We start from the raw sequence: 14,067 nt of genomic DNA on the forward strand, positions 1-14,067 counted from the left end.
ATGAAAAATCTCTGCATAAGCCCCACCACTGGAAAGTATGTGGTTAGAGTATTAGAGTTGAGTATGAGGATTTCAGGGAATCCTCTAAAATTGGAACTTGTAAGTAATAGAAAACAATATGTTTTGGTGTGCATTTAATTCAGATTTAGGTATAGAAGCATTACACATCCAGATATGTTATCAGGTGAGAAATTCTGCCTACTACTGTTCCATAGATCTGAGAGTAACTGCTCAGAAGACCATTTTACTTTGGCTTGAGTAATGCCAGAGAAGTGAAACATCAAAGGGGCACTGGATGGAGGTTTGTACAGTTACCTTGCTTTGGAGTGTTTGAGAACTCTTCCATGTAGTCACTGAACCAAATAATTATTCATTTGTCATGTTGTATTTCTTTCAACTCTCATAATAGTCTAACACTGCTCACGTGAAGACAGAGGCCAAACAGTAGCATAGTTTATCTTATGATCAGCTTATAAATGAAAATGATTTAAGAAATGATAGAGAGCTAGAGTGAAAAAGGATGCCAAATTTTATTTTGAAATAGTACCTATAAATAAAATCCAATGTTTGTTTTCAACATGACTGTAACAAGAGGTCAGAAGGCCATACAACAGCGATGGCTGCTTCAAAAACAAATTCAATCACTGGGTTACTGTCAAACCTATCCCCTTGTCAGATCTGAGATGGAACAGTTTCCTCCTGTATGGCATATTTAGATGTAGGTTTTCCCTTATAAGTTGGTTAATTGAAGAATCAAAATAATATTTAGATTTTCCATATGGTGGGTTTTGTATGTTGATTTCATTATATGGTGAGTGTTGTAAATGTTGTTGTGTGTTGCTTTTGTACAGTTGGACCCATTTACAGTGAATGTGCATTTGCTTTTATTTAGAAATGTATTTAATATCCCCTTGCTACTGGACATTAGTAAATCTTCTATCAGGAAGGGAAATCATCCTGCTAAACAGAAAAAGTCACTCTAGTCCCAACTCAAAGTCAAACTAAGACCTTTTGACAAAAAGCACACTGTATACAATTTGATTTTTGCTTTTAAGATTGTGAGCAACACTGTACTTTACATCACAACCTTGTTACCGTATGAGGAGTGCATAACTATTTAGCATGATTTGTTGTTTAGTGCTAGTTGTTATTTGCAGCTTATAGTGTACTGTATATTACAGACTATCATGCAAACTTTGTAATTTACAGTACTGTAAGAGATTAATTAAACTCAAGAGATGTGATAGATTTATATAAAGTTTTTAAGAAGCTCACAGTGTGATGAATTTTCAAGTACGTAAGTGCTTCTGGAAGATTTTCATAGTATTTCAAGTGTTTATGCTGGCTACATGCCTGTCACACTTTACTGATTCTTTTTTCCATTCAAGACAGAGACCAAGTGTATAATTGCTGATTATAATTAGGAGATTTAAGAGTAAGCCAATAGAATTGACCTCTTCCAAGGTCAGGAGTAGTACAAGATGATAGACATCAGAGATAGAGAAACAAAGATCCCAGGTCTCAGGAAGACAAGACATCTGCTAGTGGAGAAATTTGCATCTTAGTAAGGGCACCTCTAAGTCTACAGAGACACAGCAAATCAGTTATTGGAAGTCTAGTTGAATGATGGCAGTATATTCATTTTGATTGCTAGACATAACTTTTAAGGTCAACTTATTTTTAGGCAAATCACCAAAATGTTGAACAGTTTGATGACTGGATATCCATTATAAATCAAGGAGGGAAAAGATCAGAGACACTTTTTGTAACAGATTTTAAACTATTCTTTCAGCAAAGACTAAATCCTTCTCCTTTAGATATCTAAGTTATTTTGAAACTTGGGGAATGCCATTTATGAACCTTTTAGCAGCACCAGCATCCAGATCAAAGTTTAGATGCCATGCTTTCCTCTCCTAGACTCATTTGCATGAAAGAAAAATGTCTTAATGCATCATTGTGACATACTGAACTGATATGCTTTTTCTGACGTTAGACTAACAACTGCACTGATCAGGTCACGTCATCCCAAAAATGACCTGAATGTTGATAACGGCTATGATCTCAGTTTTGTGCTTCTTATTCATCTTTCTTCAGTGTTCTGGGGGAATTTCCTTTATGGTCCAGGCTATTGAAGCAACCCTACATCGACAGAGTTCTTAAAAACTATTTTTATTGTAAAGTTCATTAAAAAGACCACAAAGTCACAATTTTAGAGCTCTAGCAAAAAGACCACAAAGTCACATTTTTAGAGCTTCATGGGACTTGCTTTAAAGATAAGGTCTTATGTGAGAAGTGAAATTTTCAGAGAAGTAAAGGTAAAGAAGTTGGAAAGCAATGTAGAAAGAGACCAAAAGGAATAGTTGGAAAGTGGATGGCAGAAAGCTATGTACCCAGGAGCCAAAGGGACACTGCAGGGAACATTTAGTACTCTCTACAGTGAAGCACACAAGGACCACTGAAAGAAGCACCTTCCTTCAGGAATCAAAACCTCTTAGCAATATGCCTTCATTGACACATTGCAGGAGGGTTATTTTCAAGAAAGGTTGGATCTCAAAACTATGGAAAAAGTCAGTATTGGACATACAGTATGTTATGCAAAGTGGATCTTTTGAATGGATTGCCTTCCAATATACACCTGTATTCTCATAGTAACTTTCAGAGATTAGAAGAAACTCTTAATTAAAGGCCTCAGTCTCATGCAAAGTGCCTCAAATATTTGTTCCAGAACACATCAAAAATAAGATTTGATACAGGATTTCATGTTCAAAAATCATCACAAATTTTTAATCAATTTGTATTTTTCCTAATATACAAACCTGAGGCCTTTACATTGGGAAATTGTCATGTGCAGCTGGAATACCAGTTATGAAAAAATTCTGCATATGATCAAGGTACAGTGGAGTAATACATAGCGTCATCCAATGGGGCCAACAAGTGAGAGGAGTCTCATCTCGCATGCCCCCAAGAATCTCGTGATGTAGCCAGTGAACTTCCAGCCCAGGAAAAACTGAATAAGGGGTGGCTGAGGTGGGCCATTAATGTAAAGGCCTCAGGTTTGTATGTTAGGAAAAATACAAATTGATTAAAAATTTGTGATTTGTTCCTATACAAATACAAACCTTTGGCCTTTACATTGGGAGACTTACTTATTAGTGGGAGAAAAAGTATGTAATAACCTATTGTAGGTCCGGCTCACCTGGGCTCACTTCCTGACAATTGTTGGAGTACAGGAAGAAGTTGGAAGCCTCTGAGTAAGAGGAGAAAAAGTTTTCCTAGCAGTCAGACATCCGGGCTTTTGTCACAAAGAGAATAAGATTCCACAATGTGCCAAGAAGAACGGAATGATTTGTATCTGTTGTAAAACCCACAATTGGTCAACTACCTTCATCTATGAAGAGAATACTCTGGTTGCAAGAGAAGAATGGTGTCATTTCTATTTCTAAGATTAATCCATTGTATGAAAAGTAAAGAAAAAGAAAGATTTCTCCCTCACCTGTATCTAGACAGATCATTGCTGAAGATTGTTATTTTCGCATTCACCGCAGTCACAATCTCTTGCACACCAACATCTAGACTAGATACAATATGCCCACAAGGAGCACTGGCAAGTTAGACAACCTGTTGGTCAGCCACAACTAGACCCAAGGAAAAAGTGTCCAAGAGCCTGTGAGTGACGTCCTTTAGGTAAAAAGAGGTAAAGGTGGTCTGACAATTCTTTGAACCGATAGATTCTTCCTAAAAGCGATGGAAGGTCCGAGACCCCTGATATCATGAGCCCTATGTCGTAACTGGCTGTCATCTACATTAGAAGAAGAAGCATATGCACATCTGATAATCTTCTGTAGCCAGGAGATGGTATTCTTGGACACTTCTCTCTTGTTCTGGCCAGTACTAACAAACAGCCTCCGATCCCCAGGTCTGAGGCACCCAGTTCTTTTTAGATAGTAGCATAGGGCTAGAAGGTAAGGGTACCACTCTGCATGTGGCCACCTGACGAATCAGACAAAAGGGTGGAAAGGTGTAAATGTCCAGGTTGTCTCATGGATATTGAAGGGCGTCTTCCACCACTGCCCAAGGGTCCAGAACTACTGAGAAGCATACTTCCAGTTTCCTGTTGAAATGGGTAGTGAACAGATCCACCATCAGTCCCCCAAAGGAGAAAAAGCCTTTCTGCCACTTCTTGGTGCAATGACCACTCTGTTCCCAAGGCTTGACTCTGATGACTCAGTTTGTCTGCCACTGTGTTCCTTTTGCCTGGAATGTACCTGGCTGACAGAACCACCAAATGGTTTATAGCCCATTGATGTAACTGGACTATCAATTTGTGAAGATGGTGGGAGACTAGCACCCCCTGCTTGTTTATGTAAGCCACTACCGTGGTGTTGTTGGACATCACGACCATGGAATGACCTGCTACCTGATCCTGAAATTCTTGAAGGGCTAAAAAGACCGCTTTCACCATATGTGGCCCCCACCCCTCGGCCGAGGCATCTGAGAAGAGAAGGATCTCTGGGAGAGAAGCATGAAGGGGCATCCCTGTGATCAGGTTCCCATTGTTCAACCACCACACCAAGTTCTGTCTCACCTCCTGCAATAGGGGTACACGGAAGAATGGAGAATCCCTCACTGGGGACTAAAACTCTTTCAGTCTCCACTGTAAAGATTGGAGGTGAAGTTGGCCGTGAGGAACGAGCTTCTCCAAAGATGGCAGGTGACCTAGAATGACTTGTCACTGACATGCAGGCTGTTTCTGTTTCGATAAAAATGACCTCATGATCTTGAACCTCTCTATTCTCATATTTGAAGGAAAGACTCGACACAACTGTTTCTATCAACCAAGTAACGAGTCCTTTGGCTGAGAACAAAATTCGACTTCTCCATATTTATCACAACCCCCAGTTTGAGACAAAACTGAAGAAGACTGTCTCTGTCTTGGATCAACTTCACTCAAGAACTTGCTAGGACCAGCCAGTCGTCGAGATGTCTGAGAATGTAAATCCCACGAGAATAAGCCCAAGTCAAAACCAGAGTGAACACTCTTGTGAACACCTGAAGGTGGTCGAGAGGCCAAAGCTTAGAACCTTGAACTGATAAACTGTCTCTCCCAGAACGAAACAAAGGAACTTGTTAGATGACTGGTGAATTGGGATCTGGAAGTAGGCATCCTTCAGGTCTTTTGTCAACATAAAGTCATTCTGTCTGATGGCAGCCAGAACTGTTCGGGGAGTTTCCATTTTGAAACGAGTCTTCCTGATGAACAGATTCAGAGTTGACAGGTCTATAACTGGTCTCCAGGCACCCAATGCCTTCTCTACCAGGAAAACTGGACTGTAGAAACCCATCGAAGGATCCTTCACCACTTCCACATCTCCCTTCTCTATCATCTCCTTCACTTTGTTCCGGCAAGCCAGGAAGGCATGTCCTCTGATGGAGAGGATGATCTGTGAGAGGAGGACGAAACTTGAAAGGGAGTAGATATCCTACCCGAAGAACATCTACTACCCAGTCTTCCGCTCCTAGCTGCTGCCAAGTTGCCCAACGCCATGCCAGGCACCCCCCCACCAAAGGTAGCGGATGGAGAGGGGTGCCTCTTTAGTGTTTCCCTCCACTAGCTCTGCCTCTGCTTCCCCTTGCGCCTCTAGGGGTTTGTGGCTGAAAAGGACATTGCTGAGAGGAGGTCTTAATGGTCTTAGGAGACGATTGTCGCGCCAGACCTGTCGAATCTGAGGTTTCCTCTGCAAAGCTGGCTTTCTTGCTCTAACTACGTTGGGACAAGCAGACCCCGACAATTTAGAACTGCTTGCAGAACCAGATGGTCATCGTTGTCAACTCTTCTCCTATCAGTTGCAGCCTGAACCAGGTCTTTCAGAAAATGGGAAGATGAATCTAATAAAGTCCCACTCCTTAATACTAGCATGGACTCAGGGCTGATGCATCTAGATACCCCAGAAAGAGTGGAGTCCCTCCTCTTCAGCAACAAGTTGGCCCACATATTCACCGTTAAGTGGGTCAGAACAGAAATAGTCTTGCCCCCAGACTGTAGGAGGCAAAAGAAGGGTGAACACTCCTTGGAATCCTTCGAGAAGGGCGTCGCAGAAATCTTGCCTACTGCCGTAGACCACAAGTCTGGCCAAGACATCGCTTGTAAGGCTATAGAAGCTGAAGCCTCCACAGACACTGCCTCCTGGAAGGTAAAAGAAGTGCTGTCCCCTTTAAATTGATCTAAGGAAAGACTCGGTCCCAACCTAATGAAGTCTGAATCCAACTGTCTTGGCTGCAGGGCAATTCTTGGGGTGGCATAAAAATGCCTGTGCCTATGAAGAGGAGGTAGAAGCAACTTGAGAGATCACCCAGAATGTAGCGAATTGTCCTTTCCACAGACAGGAGCATCTACCTGTTCCAAGGCAAAATCAGCAAAAGAGTAGAACCATCTATGTCTGGACCTGGAATTAAATCACAAACCAAATCTCGTCCCCCGTCCAAGGTGGGAGGGGTGTCTTTACCTATCCCCCCAGGAGCAGGGAGAGAATTCTCAAACCCTCTTCAGAAACATCCATTGAAGAAACAGCAGAGAAATGTGAAGGGGTAAATTCTTCCAAAGAAGTAGTAGCAAGAGGACAACTCGGGGAAGGAGAAAAGGAACAAGAAGAAATGGTGTCATCTGCTGCCCTCAAAGGGCCGAAACCCTCCCATGGCTGAGCATCGCACTTCCTCTTGTACCTCTCCTTCGACTCGAAACGATAGCAAGGGTTGTTGGTAATACCAAGGCACTTTCCTTTGCTTCTTAGCATTAGGCTTATGTAAATCACAGGTTTGCATGGTGATGAAACAAAGACATACACAAAAGGAACAAAATGCACCACTCAAACACAGAAATTTGAACCAATTGCAAATGAAATGGCTGGAAGAGAAAAACCGGCTTTGATGAGAGTTGAGCAGCGCATAACTACTCAAGAAGGCAGTTAAGAGAATACTGGCTGCGTCACGAGATTTTTGTGGGCAAGCAAGATGAGACTCCTCCCACTCGTTGGGCCCATTGGATGACGCTATGTATTATTCCACCGCACCTTGATCATATTATGCAGAATTTTTTCATAACCGGTATTCCAGCTGCGCAGGAGAATTTCCCAATGTAAAGGCCGAAGGCTTGTATTTGTATGGGAACAACTTTTTATCTTCAAGTACCTATTTGCTTCATGTGCAAACCAAGACGTAACATACTATTTGTTAGGTTTAACAAAGTCTTAAATGCAATGTTATAGAAATAAAAGGGCAGGTTGCAGGAAGTAGCTACTGGAGACAGGTACCGTAATTTGTTTTGAACATGATTTTGCTGTCAACATTATTATTATTATGTGTATGATACATTAGTTCAACAAGACCACTCAGTCACATAACTAGACCTCTAGTGAGAGGTGAAAAAATGGAGGATGGTGAAGTTACAGAAGTTTAATAGTTAACTACATAGAGATTGTAAGGATTGGATGAAAAGTAAAAGACAAATCAGTGCTGTAAGGGCCAAAGAAATGCTGCATAGAATCTTTAATGTCATCAACAGTGTGCAGGGCAAGACTCTCTAAGATTTATAGAAACTCCTCACTTTTAATTCTGAGCAACATCCTCCCATCCCCTGCAGTTAGAAATGTCATCTGATCTGTAAACAATTTACAGCAGCAAAAACATTCAGCAGATAAAACTGTACTTCTGCTGTTGAGGTGCATCTAAAAGGTCAGCTAACTTTCACTTTGCTAATTTAAGCATCAAAATTACTCTTCTCCTCTTTGGCTAGACTAGCAAAAAGGCATCAGTAAAAAGTGACAGATTTGTATCTGAGTCATACAGTAATTGTATTAAAACTTCAATTAAAGATTTATGAGCTAGACTATTATGCTTCGTTTGTGTACTTTCCAAGTCTGTTTCAGTTACCATATTTTAAAATATTTATACCAACACATCTCCTTGCTAGGTCACATTGTAAGCTTCTGAAATTCTCAAAAGAATCTTCATACAGTTTCAGTATAGTTCAGAAAAATAACTGAAGTGATTCACATGCCTAGAACAGCTGCTGTAGCTGGCATAATTTCCTCATTGTATTGCATTTTGTTTCTCTTTTTCTTTTGACCTTGTATGAATAAGGGTGAAAAGTACATTTTTTAAAAAGTGTGAAATGGTTGAGTCTTTGTTTGTGAGGATTTGTACACAATTATTCATTGATATGTTCCTACCTAATTCCCTACGTGCCTTTTCTGCCTTGAATCAGAATTTGATATGAACTATAATGTAAAGAACTGTAGTATGTATTATTTGTTTGTATTTTTCTGCACTGTTTTCTGTTTGTTCAGTACCAGGTACTGTAGGCATAATGTTTGCCACCTAAGAAAGCCTTAGCTGCAATACATCACTGTGATGATGTTAGAATTGGCTGCTGTTCACATACTAACTGACCAGTTAAAACAGTTCATCAGATTGTTGAAAGTCATTATGGATCCTCTAATAGTTTTTAGTTTAATCTCCAAAAACTTTCTTTTATGCTCTCATATTGTACCTTTACAAATTAATGTTGTCCAGTTTTTATACAAATATTGATTTTAGTCATTGTTAATCACATCGTTTTATTAATTTCTGGAAGTTTTTTATCAGCAATCTGAAAGACTCTTAATCATGTATATTGCCTCCATAGGACATGCTTTAAACGGTTATCCCCATAATGACACAGGAAATCCTACTACTATATTGTAGACTAATGTAGTTTTGTGGCTGTTACCAAAGCATGCTTGCCCCTACTCAAAAGTATCTGTCTCAAAAAGACACAGGGTCTTGAATGTGCTGGCAGCAGCGCATGTTTTCTAACATTTGCCTCTGTTTCATCCCCCTTTTTTTGCAGCCAACACCTCGGAACAGTTTTCCAATGTCAGTAGTCCCCTTCCTTTGGAGATGACCTCGCCCCTCCCCCTGCCCCCATCCGCAGGTGTGGATGACGCCCATGGCCTGTCGTCCCCCCGCCCTAACAACCTTAGTGCTACTCCAGGGGCTCCTACTCCATCATCCGCGAACATGACCCTCTCCTTGGACGGCTACCTGGAACCAACACGCCTATCCCTCACTACTCCTCACTTCTCACACCAGCCCATCACCTCTCCGTCAGAGGAGTCCTTCCCTTTCTTCTCCCCACCTCCATACCCTGCCCATCGAGATCGCCATGCCCCAACCCGAGCTTCTGCCCCTGCTGCCCATGACATTGGTCCCCCTTGGCTGAGAGACCACTTGACATATCATCGACCCTCTGTTTCAACAACGTCTCCAGTGATGTCCCATCATACCTGTAATGCCCCCAACATCTTCACTACTATATGTTGTTATGGTTGCTCAATATTTGAATTCCTGTACACACTGGTTTATGCTCCTTTGATTTATATTGTTATTACAGTATTACCTAACTCTTTTGGGGGTGGCCCAGATCCTTTAATTATATACAAGCAAAGACTTATTTCTGAAAAACTGTAGCAATAAGTTTATAACTGGGATCTGTCCTTTTTATCCTAAATTGAACTTTCACCTTGATGGTGCACTATTTAGATTTCTGTGGCTTTTATCGGAGTATGCTTGCTCCTACTTAAAAGTATCTGTCTTAAAAAGACATTATTTTTTAAATTTTTTGTCATTAGCTCTGGAGATTTGGCTGAAGAAAGGGCTTTCAACTCTGCCTTAGCTTTAAGGTAGTGAACCCCTTTGGGAAATACCCCTATTGTTATCGGCACTTTTTGGTAGAGAGGTGACTTTAGAATAATAAAGAATCAGCTATAGTTCTGTCAGACTATACAAAAAGGAAAGTCATGACACCTCTTCTGTGGAAATGGGCAAAAACAATTCCAGTTTTGCAGTACATTCTGTTTAGATCACCTACTTGTATTATGAAAAAAGAGAATGAATGAACAGCCTGTTGCACACAACAGCAAATACAGTATCTCTAAATTAGAAGTCCCTCTAAACATTCCCTCCAGATCCTTGACCCATTGTCGCCATTGGGTACTTGAAGGATAGCAGCTGAGAAGCAGTGTCCAAGTGTTTTGGTGCCATTAGACATCAAGGCCGTGGAAGCCTTTGATCTCAGCTGCTAACATAACAAATTATCTTCTGGCCTTTTTTTTCCTTTTAGTATAAATTTCATTTTTCTTTCCTTCTTTTAGCAAAGAATACTTTACAGTGAAGACTAAAATTATTATAATTATGGAAAATTCTGGTCTTGAAACTTTGTGGAGGGTGGAATTGGATGGCTTGCCTCTCCACCCATAAAGCTAGAGTGACATAGTTGAGCGAGGGGAAATATCACATTAAACTTTGCCCTCAGTGCTTGGTCTAATCTTGACAGACTGACAACTTTCCCAGGGCAACTGCCCTTTTAAAGGTAGCAATATTGCTACCTGCCAAATGCATTTCCCAGTTCCACAACTGTGTGATATAATCTCTTCCTCATTCGCTTGGTACTTTTCTTCATAATGAAGACTACTTCTTTTGTTGATCTCTCTAGCATAAAGTCTGACTGACATTTGTCGACTTTAAATGTTTTTCTCTGCCTTTCTTACAAAACCTTCCCCCATCATTTTCATAGTACGCTCAGGTAGTCTTTTTCCTCTGTAATTTTCACATTGCAGTGCAACCTCTTTTCTGTTGTATACCATTACTGTAAGGCTCTTTTCCCAATCAACTGGTCTTATCTCTTTCTTTATCATGTTTTCAGATATTCTAGTAAGCTCACGGACGATTGACTCCCCAGCTGTTTTAGTTAAGTTACTACTACTTACTCTGGATGGTCTTGTGGCTTTTCCCATTTTATCCTCCTGAGAGCCCATTGAACCTTTTCTGCTGCTAAGTTCTCAATTGTTCCATTTATTATGCTAACTTCCTCCATTTCATTTTCATTTTCTCAATTCAGAAGGTTTTCAGAATACTGCCTCCATCCTTTGAAAAACTCTTTAGTTTCCATTTTAATTCCTCCATTTTCTCATATTATATACTTTGCACCCTTTAAATCTTTTCCATTTTTCCTAACCTACTTTCCTCTCCAATTTAAAATTTATATACTTCCCCCCCTTTACAGGTTTTCCATTTTCCCTTAGCCACTTTGCTGCCCTGAATACTTTCTCTTTTCGCTCTTCTGTGTTGAGATTCTGATTCCATTCTGCCCAACTCCTTGTTACCCTGGCCTCCTGCCTTTTAGCCTCCCTCCTCTTTCTTCCCTCCCTGTCCTCTCCAGAGGTTGGAGGTTCTCCTTTCTTTAACTGCTTTGTATATCTTTATTCCACCTCTCTCTCTCTCTCTCTCTCAATAATCTTTGCCCATTGCCCCACTGTATACTTGTTCTGCTGTCTTTTGTTTGCTTACCTTTAGTGGTTTCTACCAACTACTTTTTGAGTAACAAAAAAGTGCAGAATTCCGATTAACTAATCAAAAGGTAGACTGTACAGCCCTGCCATACAAAACCTTACCACATGCATCCAGTGTGAGATGCATTCTTTGGTATTACTTCCTGGAACTGCCTGTAAAAGGAATAGCCTGGAGAGTTACATTTAACCAAAGCAAGGGAAATTATTATTATCAGTGAATATTTTCACCAGATCTATGAGTTGACATTTTTAACATTTATAGCATTGGCTATGGAAAAAGAGAAGATCCTCTTCATCTCCAAAGGATTTGTATATTTGCTGTTGGCTGAGGTGGCGAGGGCATGACTCTTGCATCTGCGCTACTCTTTGATCATTAAGTCTGCTTGAATGTCTGGTCAATCCTAGGTCTCAGTCTAAAGCAGTAATGGTTTCATGCTCCCATGACCAACAAACTGGTCCCAGTACTGTTACTCTTGTTAACAATTCCAGACAGCTGTGTGATCACTGCTTCTATTCTGATGGTACTGCTGCTGCTCTAGGTCTGGGCTGATGAGCAGTGATAGTCTTGATAATGGTCCCATTTGCAGTCTTGGCCACATACTGTATTAATCACAGTACCAGCACCAAGTTCAGTGCACCTCCTGCTCCAGTGTGATAAGAATCCTAGTTCCTCTACAATCATGGTACCTGATTGGTCACAGTGTTGGGTTCCCATTGTTGGTTCTCAGGTCGAGATATGACTTGAAATGAAGACAGATGGGTTGATGGTCATAGTAGAGAGTGTGTAATTATGTACACCAAAAGAACATTACAGTGGGGTCATCACCCAAGGATGGAGACCGTTTGGTGCAATTTACAGCAAAAGTGGAAGCAGTGTGCCAACTTCATGAATATCTGTAACAAGTGGTTGACCAGCCTCAGGAATTCACATGGGATGATCACAAAGACATCATTCCTATCCAGTCAGCAGCCTAAACTGCAGGCATAACTAGAAATATTGGAGTAAACCAAAGCACTTCCCTAATAGAACCAAATATCTGAGTTGGTTGTCTTCATAAAACAGGTTTTGACATAGGAAAACCTATTTTTGGTAGCTGCTGTTGAGTCCTTAAGGAGTTACCTTCCATGGGTCTGTTGGTCAGTGCAGGATGATCCCTCGCCCAAACCCCATGCCTTTTCATCAGGGAAGTGGGAAGGTTTTGAGGACTCAAGCGATTACCAAAAATAGGTTTTTCCTATGTCAAAACCTGTTTTTTGATAGCGTAGTTGTCGTTTCGTCCTCAAGGAGCTTTAAAAAGAAATTAACAGGTGATGAATGGCTTAAGCTCTCAAATTCTAATCCCAACACCCCAAATAAAAAACATTCCTGGTCCGAGGTCAAGTCACAAATTTAAGCCCCATTCTTTATTCCAAATACCCCAGTTTTGGTAACAAAGAACAAGAAACTAAACATGAATTTATGTTTTAGGGTATAGTTCTACAGTGACTTACCTAAACATGCTGGGTTTGGTTGCAGTACTGTCACACCTTCCCCCAGCGATAGTTAGTATACTCATCACCAAGAAGACCCCTGGTTTTCTGCTGTAGCGCCTATGGGGTTAGGACTAAACACACCACCTACTTATACACAGTGTAGACGAACTTGTTCAAGCTCATGGCAATAATGTTTTTAAGAATACTGTCTCTGATGACCACCCTGTACATTCGGAGACTTCTTTGAAAAACACATTTCTGAAGAAGGCCAACAACATACTTACTTTCCTAATATCATGTTACCCTAGGAAAGGAGTGTGGATTTGTCTTTTTAATGAGGGACACTAAAATTATTCTCAGCCCTTGTAGACAGAGTGGTTTATTTGTGCTAGGGGTAGGAAAATCGGACCCTCTAGAATGTTTGCCATGACATTTAGTTAAACCTTAAAGTGCATGAACTGGGCATAATGTTCTGTCTGCTAAACTGAGTTTTCTTATCAAAGTAGACTTCCTTCTTAAAGGATTCCCATGCTTGGCCAGGAATGATGGGCCAGGAGACAATAACAATTGATGGTCCCTGTTTCCGTGATGTATCATCCCCATATAAGAGAGCCCAGTTCACTAATACGAGCTCCTGATGCTAATGCAATCACGAAGATCGCCTTTTGAAGCATGTGAGTTGTGGTTGTATTGGATCCTCTTAATTGAGGGGTTGACAGACGTCTTAGCCCCTTATTCAGGGACCAAGTAATTGGAAGCCTTTCAGTAGCAGGTCTTTGTAGTGCAAAAGCCTGGAGAAGGGAAGTGACAGTTTCTATACTAGAGTCAATACCAAATCCATAAAGCAAGGGTTCCATTAATACTGCCTTATATGCCATGATTGTTGTAACAGCAAAGCGTTTGTCTTCAAAAAGGTATATGAGAAAATTTAGAAGCATGGATATAATCTAACCATACCTTCCATACAGACTGGTATTGTCAAACAGATGATGTCCGTAGTTTTTGCACTAGGTACCTAGCAATGTTGGGTGAGCAATTTTCACGGTAGACAATGTTTAAAAAATCCACACGTGAAGGTCTCGGCTTAGAAAGGAGGATGTGTTGATGACTTTCCATCTTACTGTCTGGGATAGAACAGCGGAAGGTAGTGGAATTGTTCTCTTCTCCTTTTGTTGAAGTGGTAGGAACCAATGCCTGTTTGGCCAGTTTG

The 14,067-nt window shown here is 40.8% G+C and overlaps 1 protein-coding gene across 9 annotated transcripts in view; it reads left to right on the forward strand.

Moving 5' to 3' along the window:
• Piezo (piezo type mechanosensitive ion channel component) overlaps positions 1–14,067 on the forward strand; it is a 366,537-nt gene that overhangs the window by 205,638 nt on the left and 146,832 nt on the right. For 5 of the 9 annotated variants that reach the window (XM_067091426.1, XM_067091428.1, XM_067091427.1 and 2 more), the window contains one exon: positions 8,885–9,322. The exons of the other annotated variants lie outside the window; for them this stretch is intronic. In XM_067091426.1, the coding sequence (XP_066947527.1) occupies positions 8,885–9,322 (438 nt within the window). The remainder of the gene's footprint in view (positions 1–8,884; positions 9,323–14,067) is intronic. 9 annotated transcript variants of the gene reach the window in all.

Source organism: Macrobrachium rosenbergii, chromosome 48 (assembly GCF_040412425.1).
Source record: "Macrobrachium rosenbergii isolate ZJJX-2024 chromosome 48, ASM4041242v1, whole genome shotgun sequence".
Lineage (NCBI taxonomy): Eukaryota > Metazoa > Arthropoda > Malacostraca > Decapoda > Palaemonidae > Macrobrachium > Macrobrachium rosenbergii.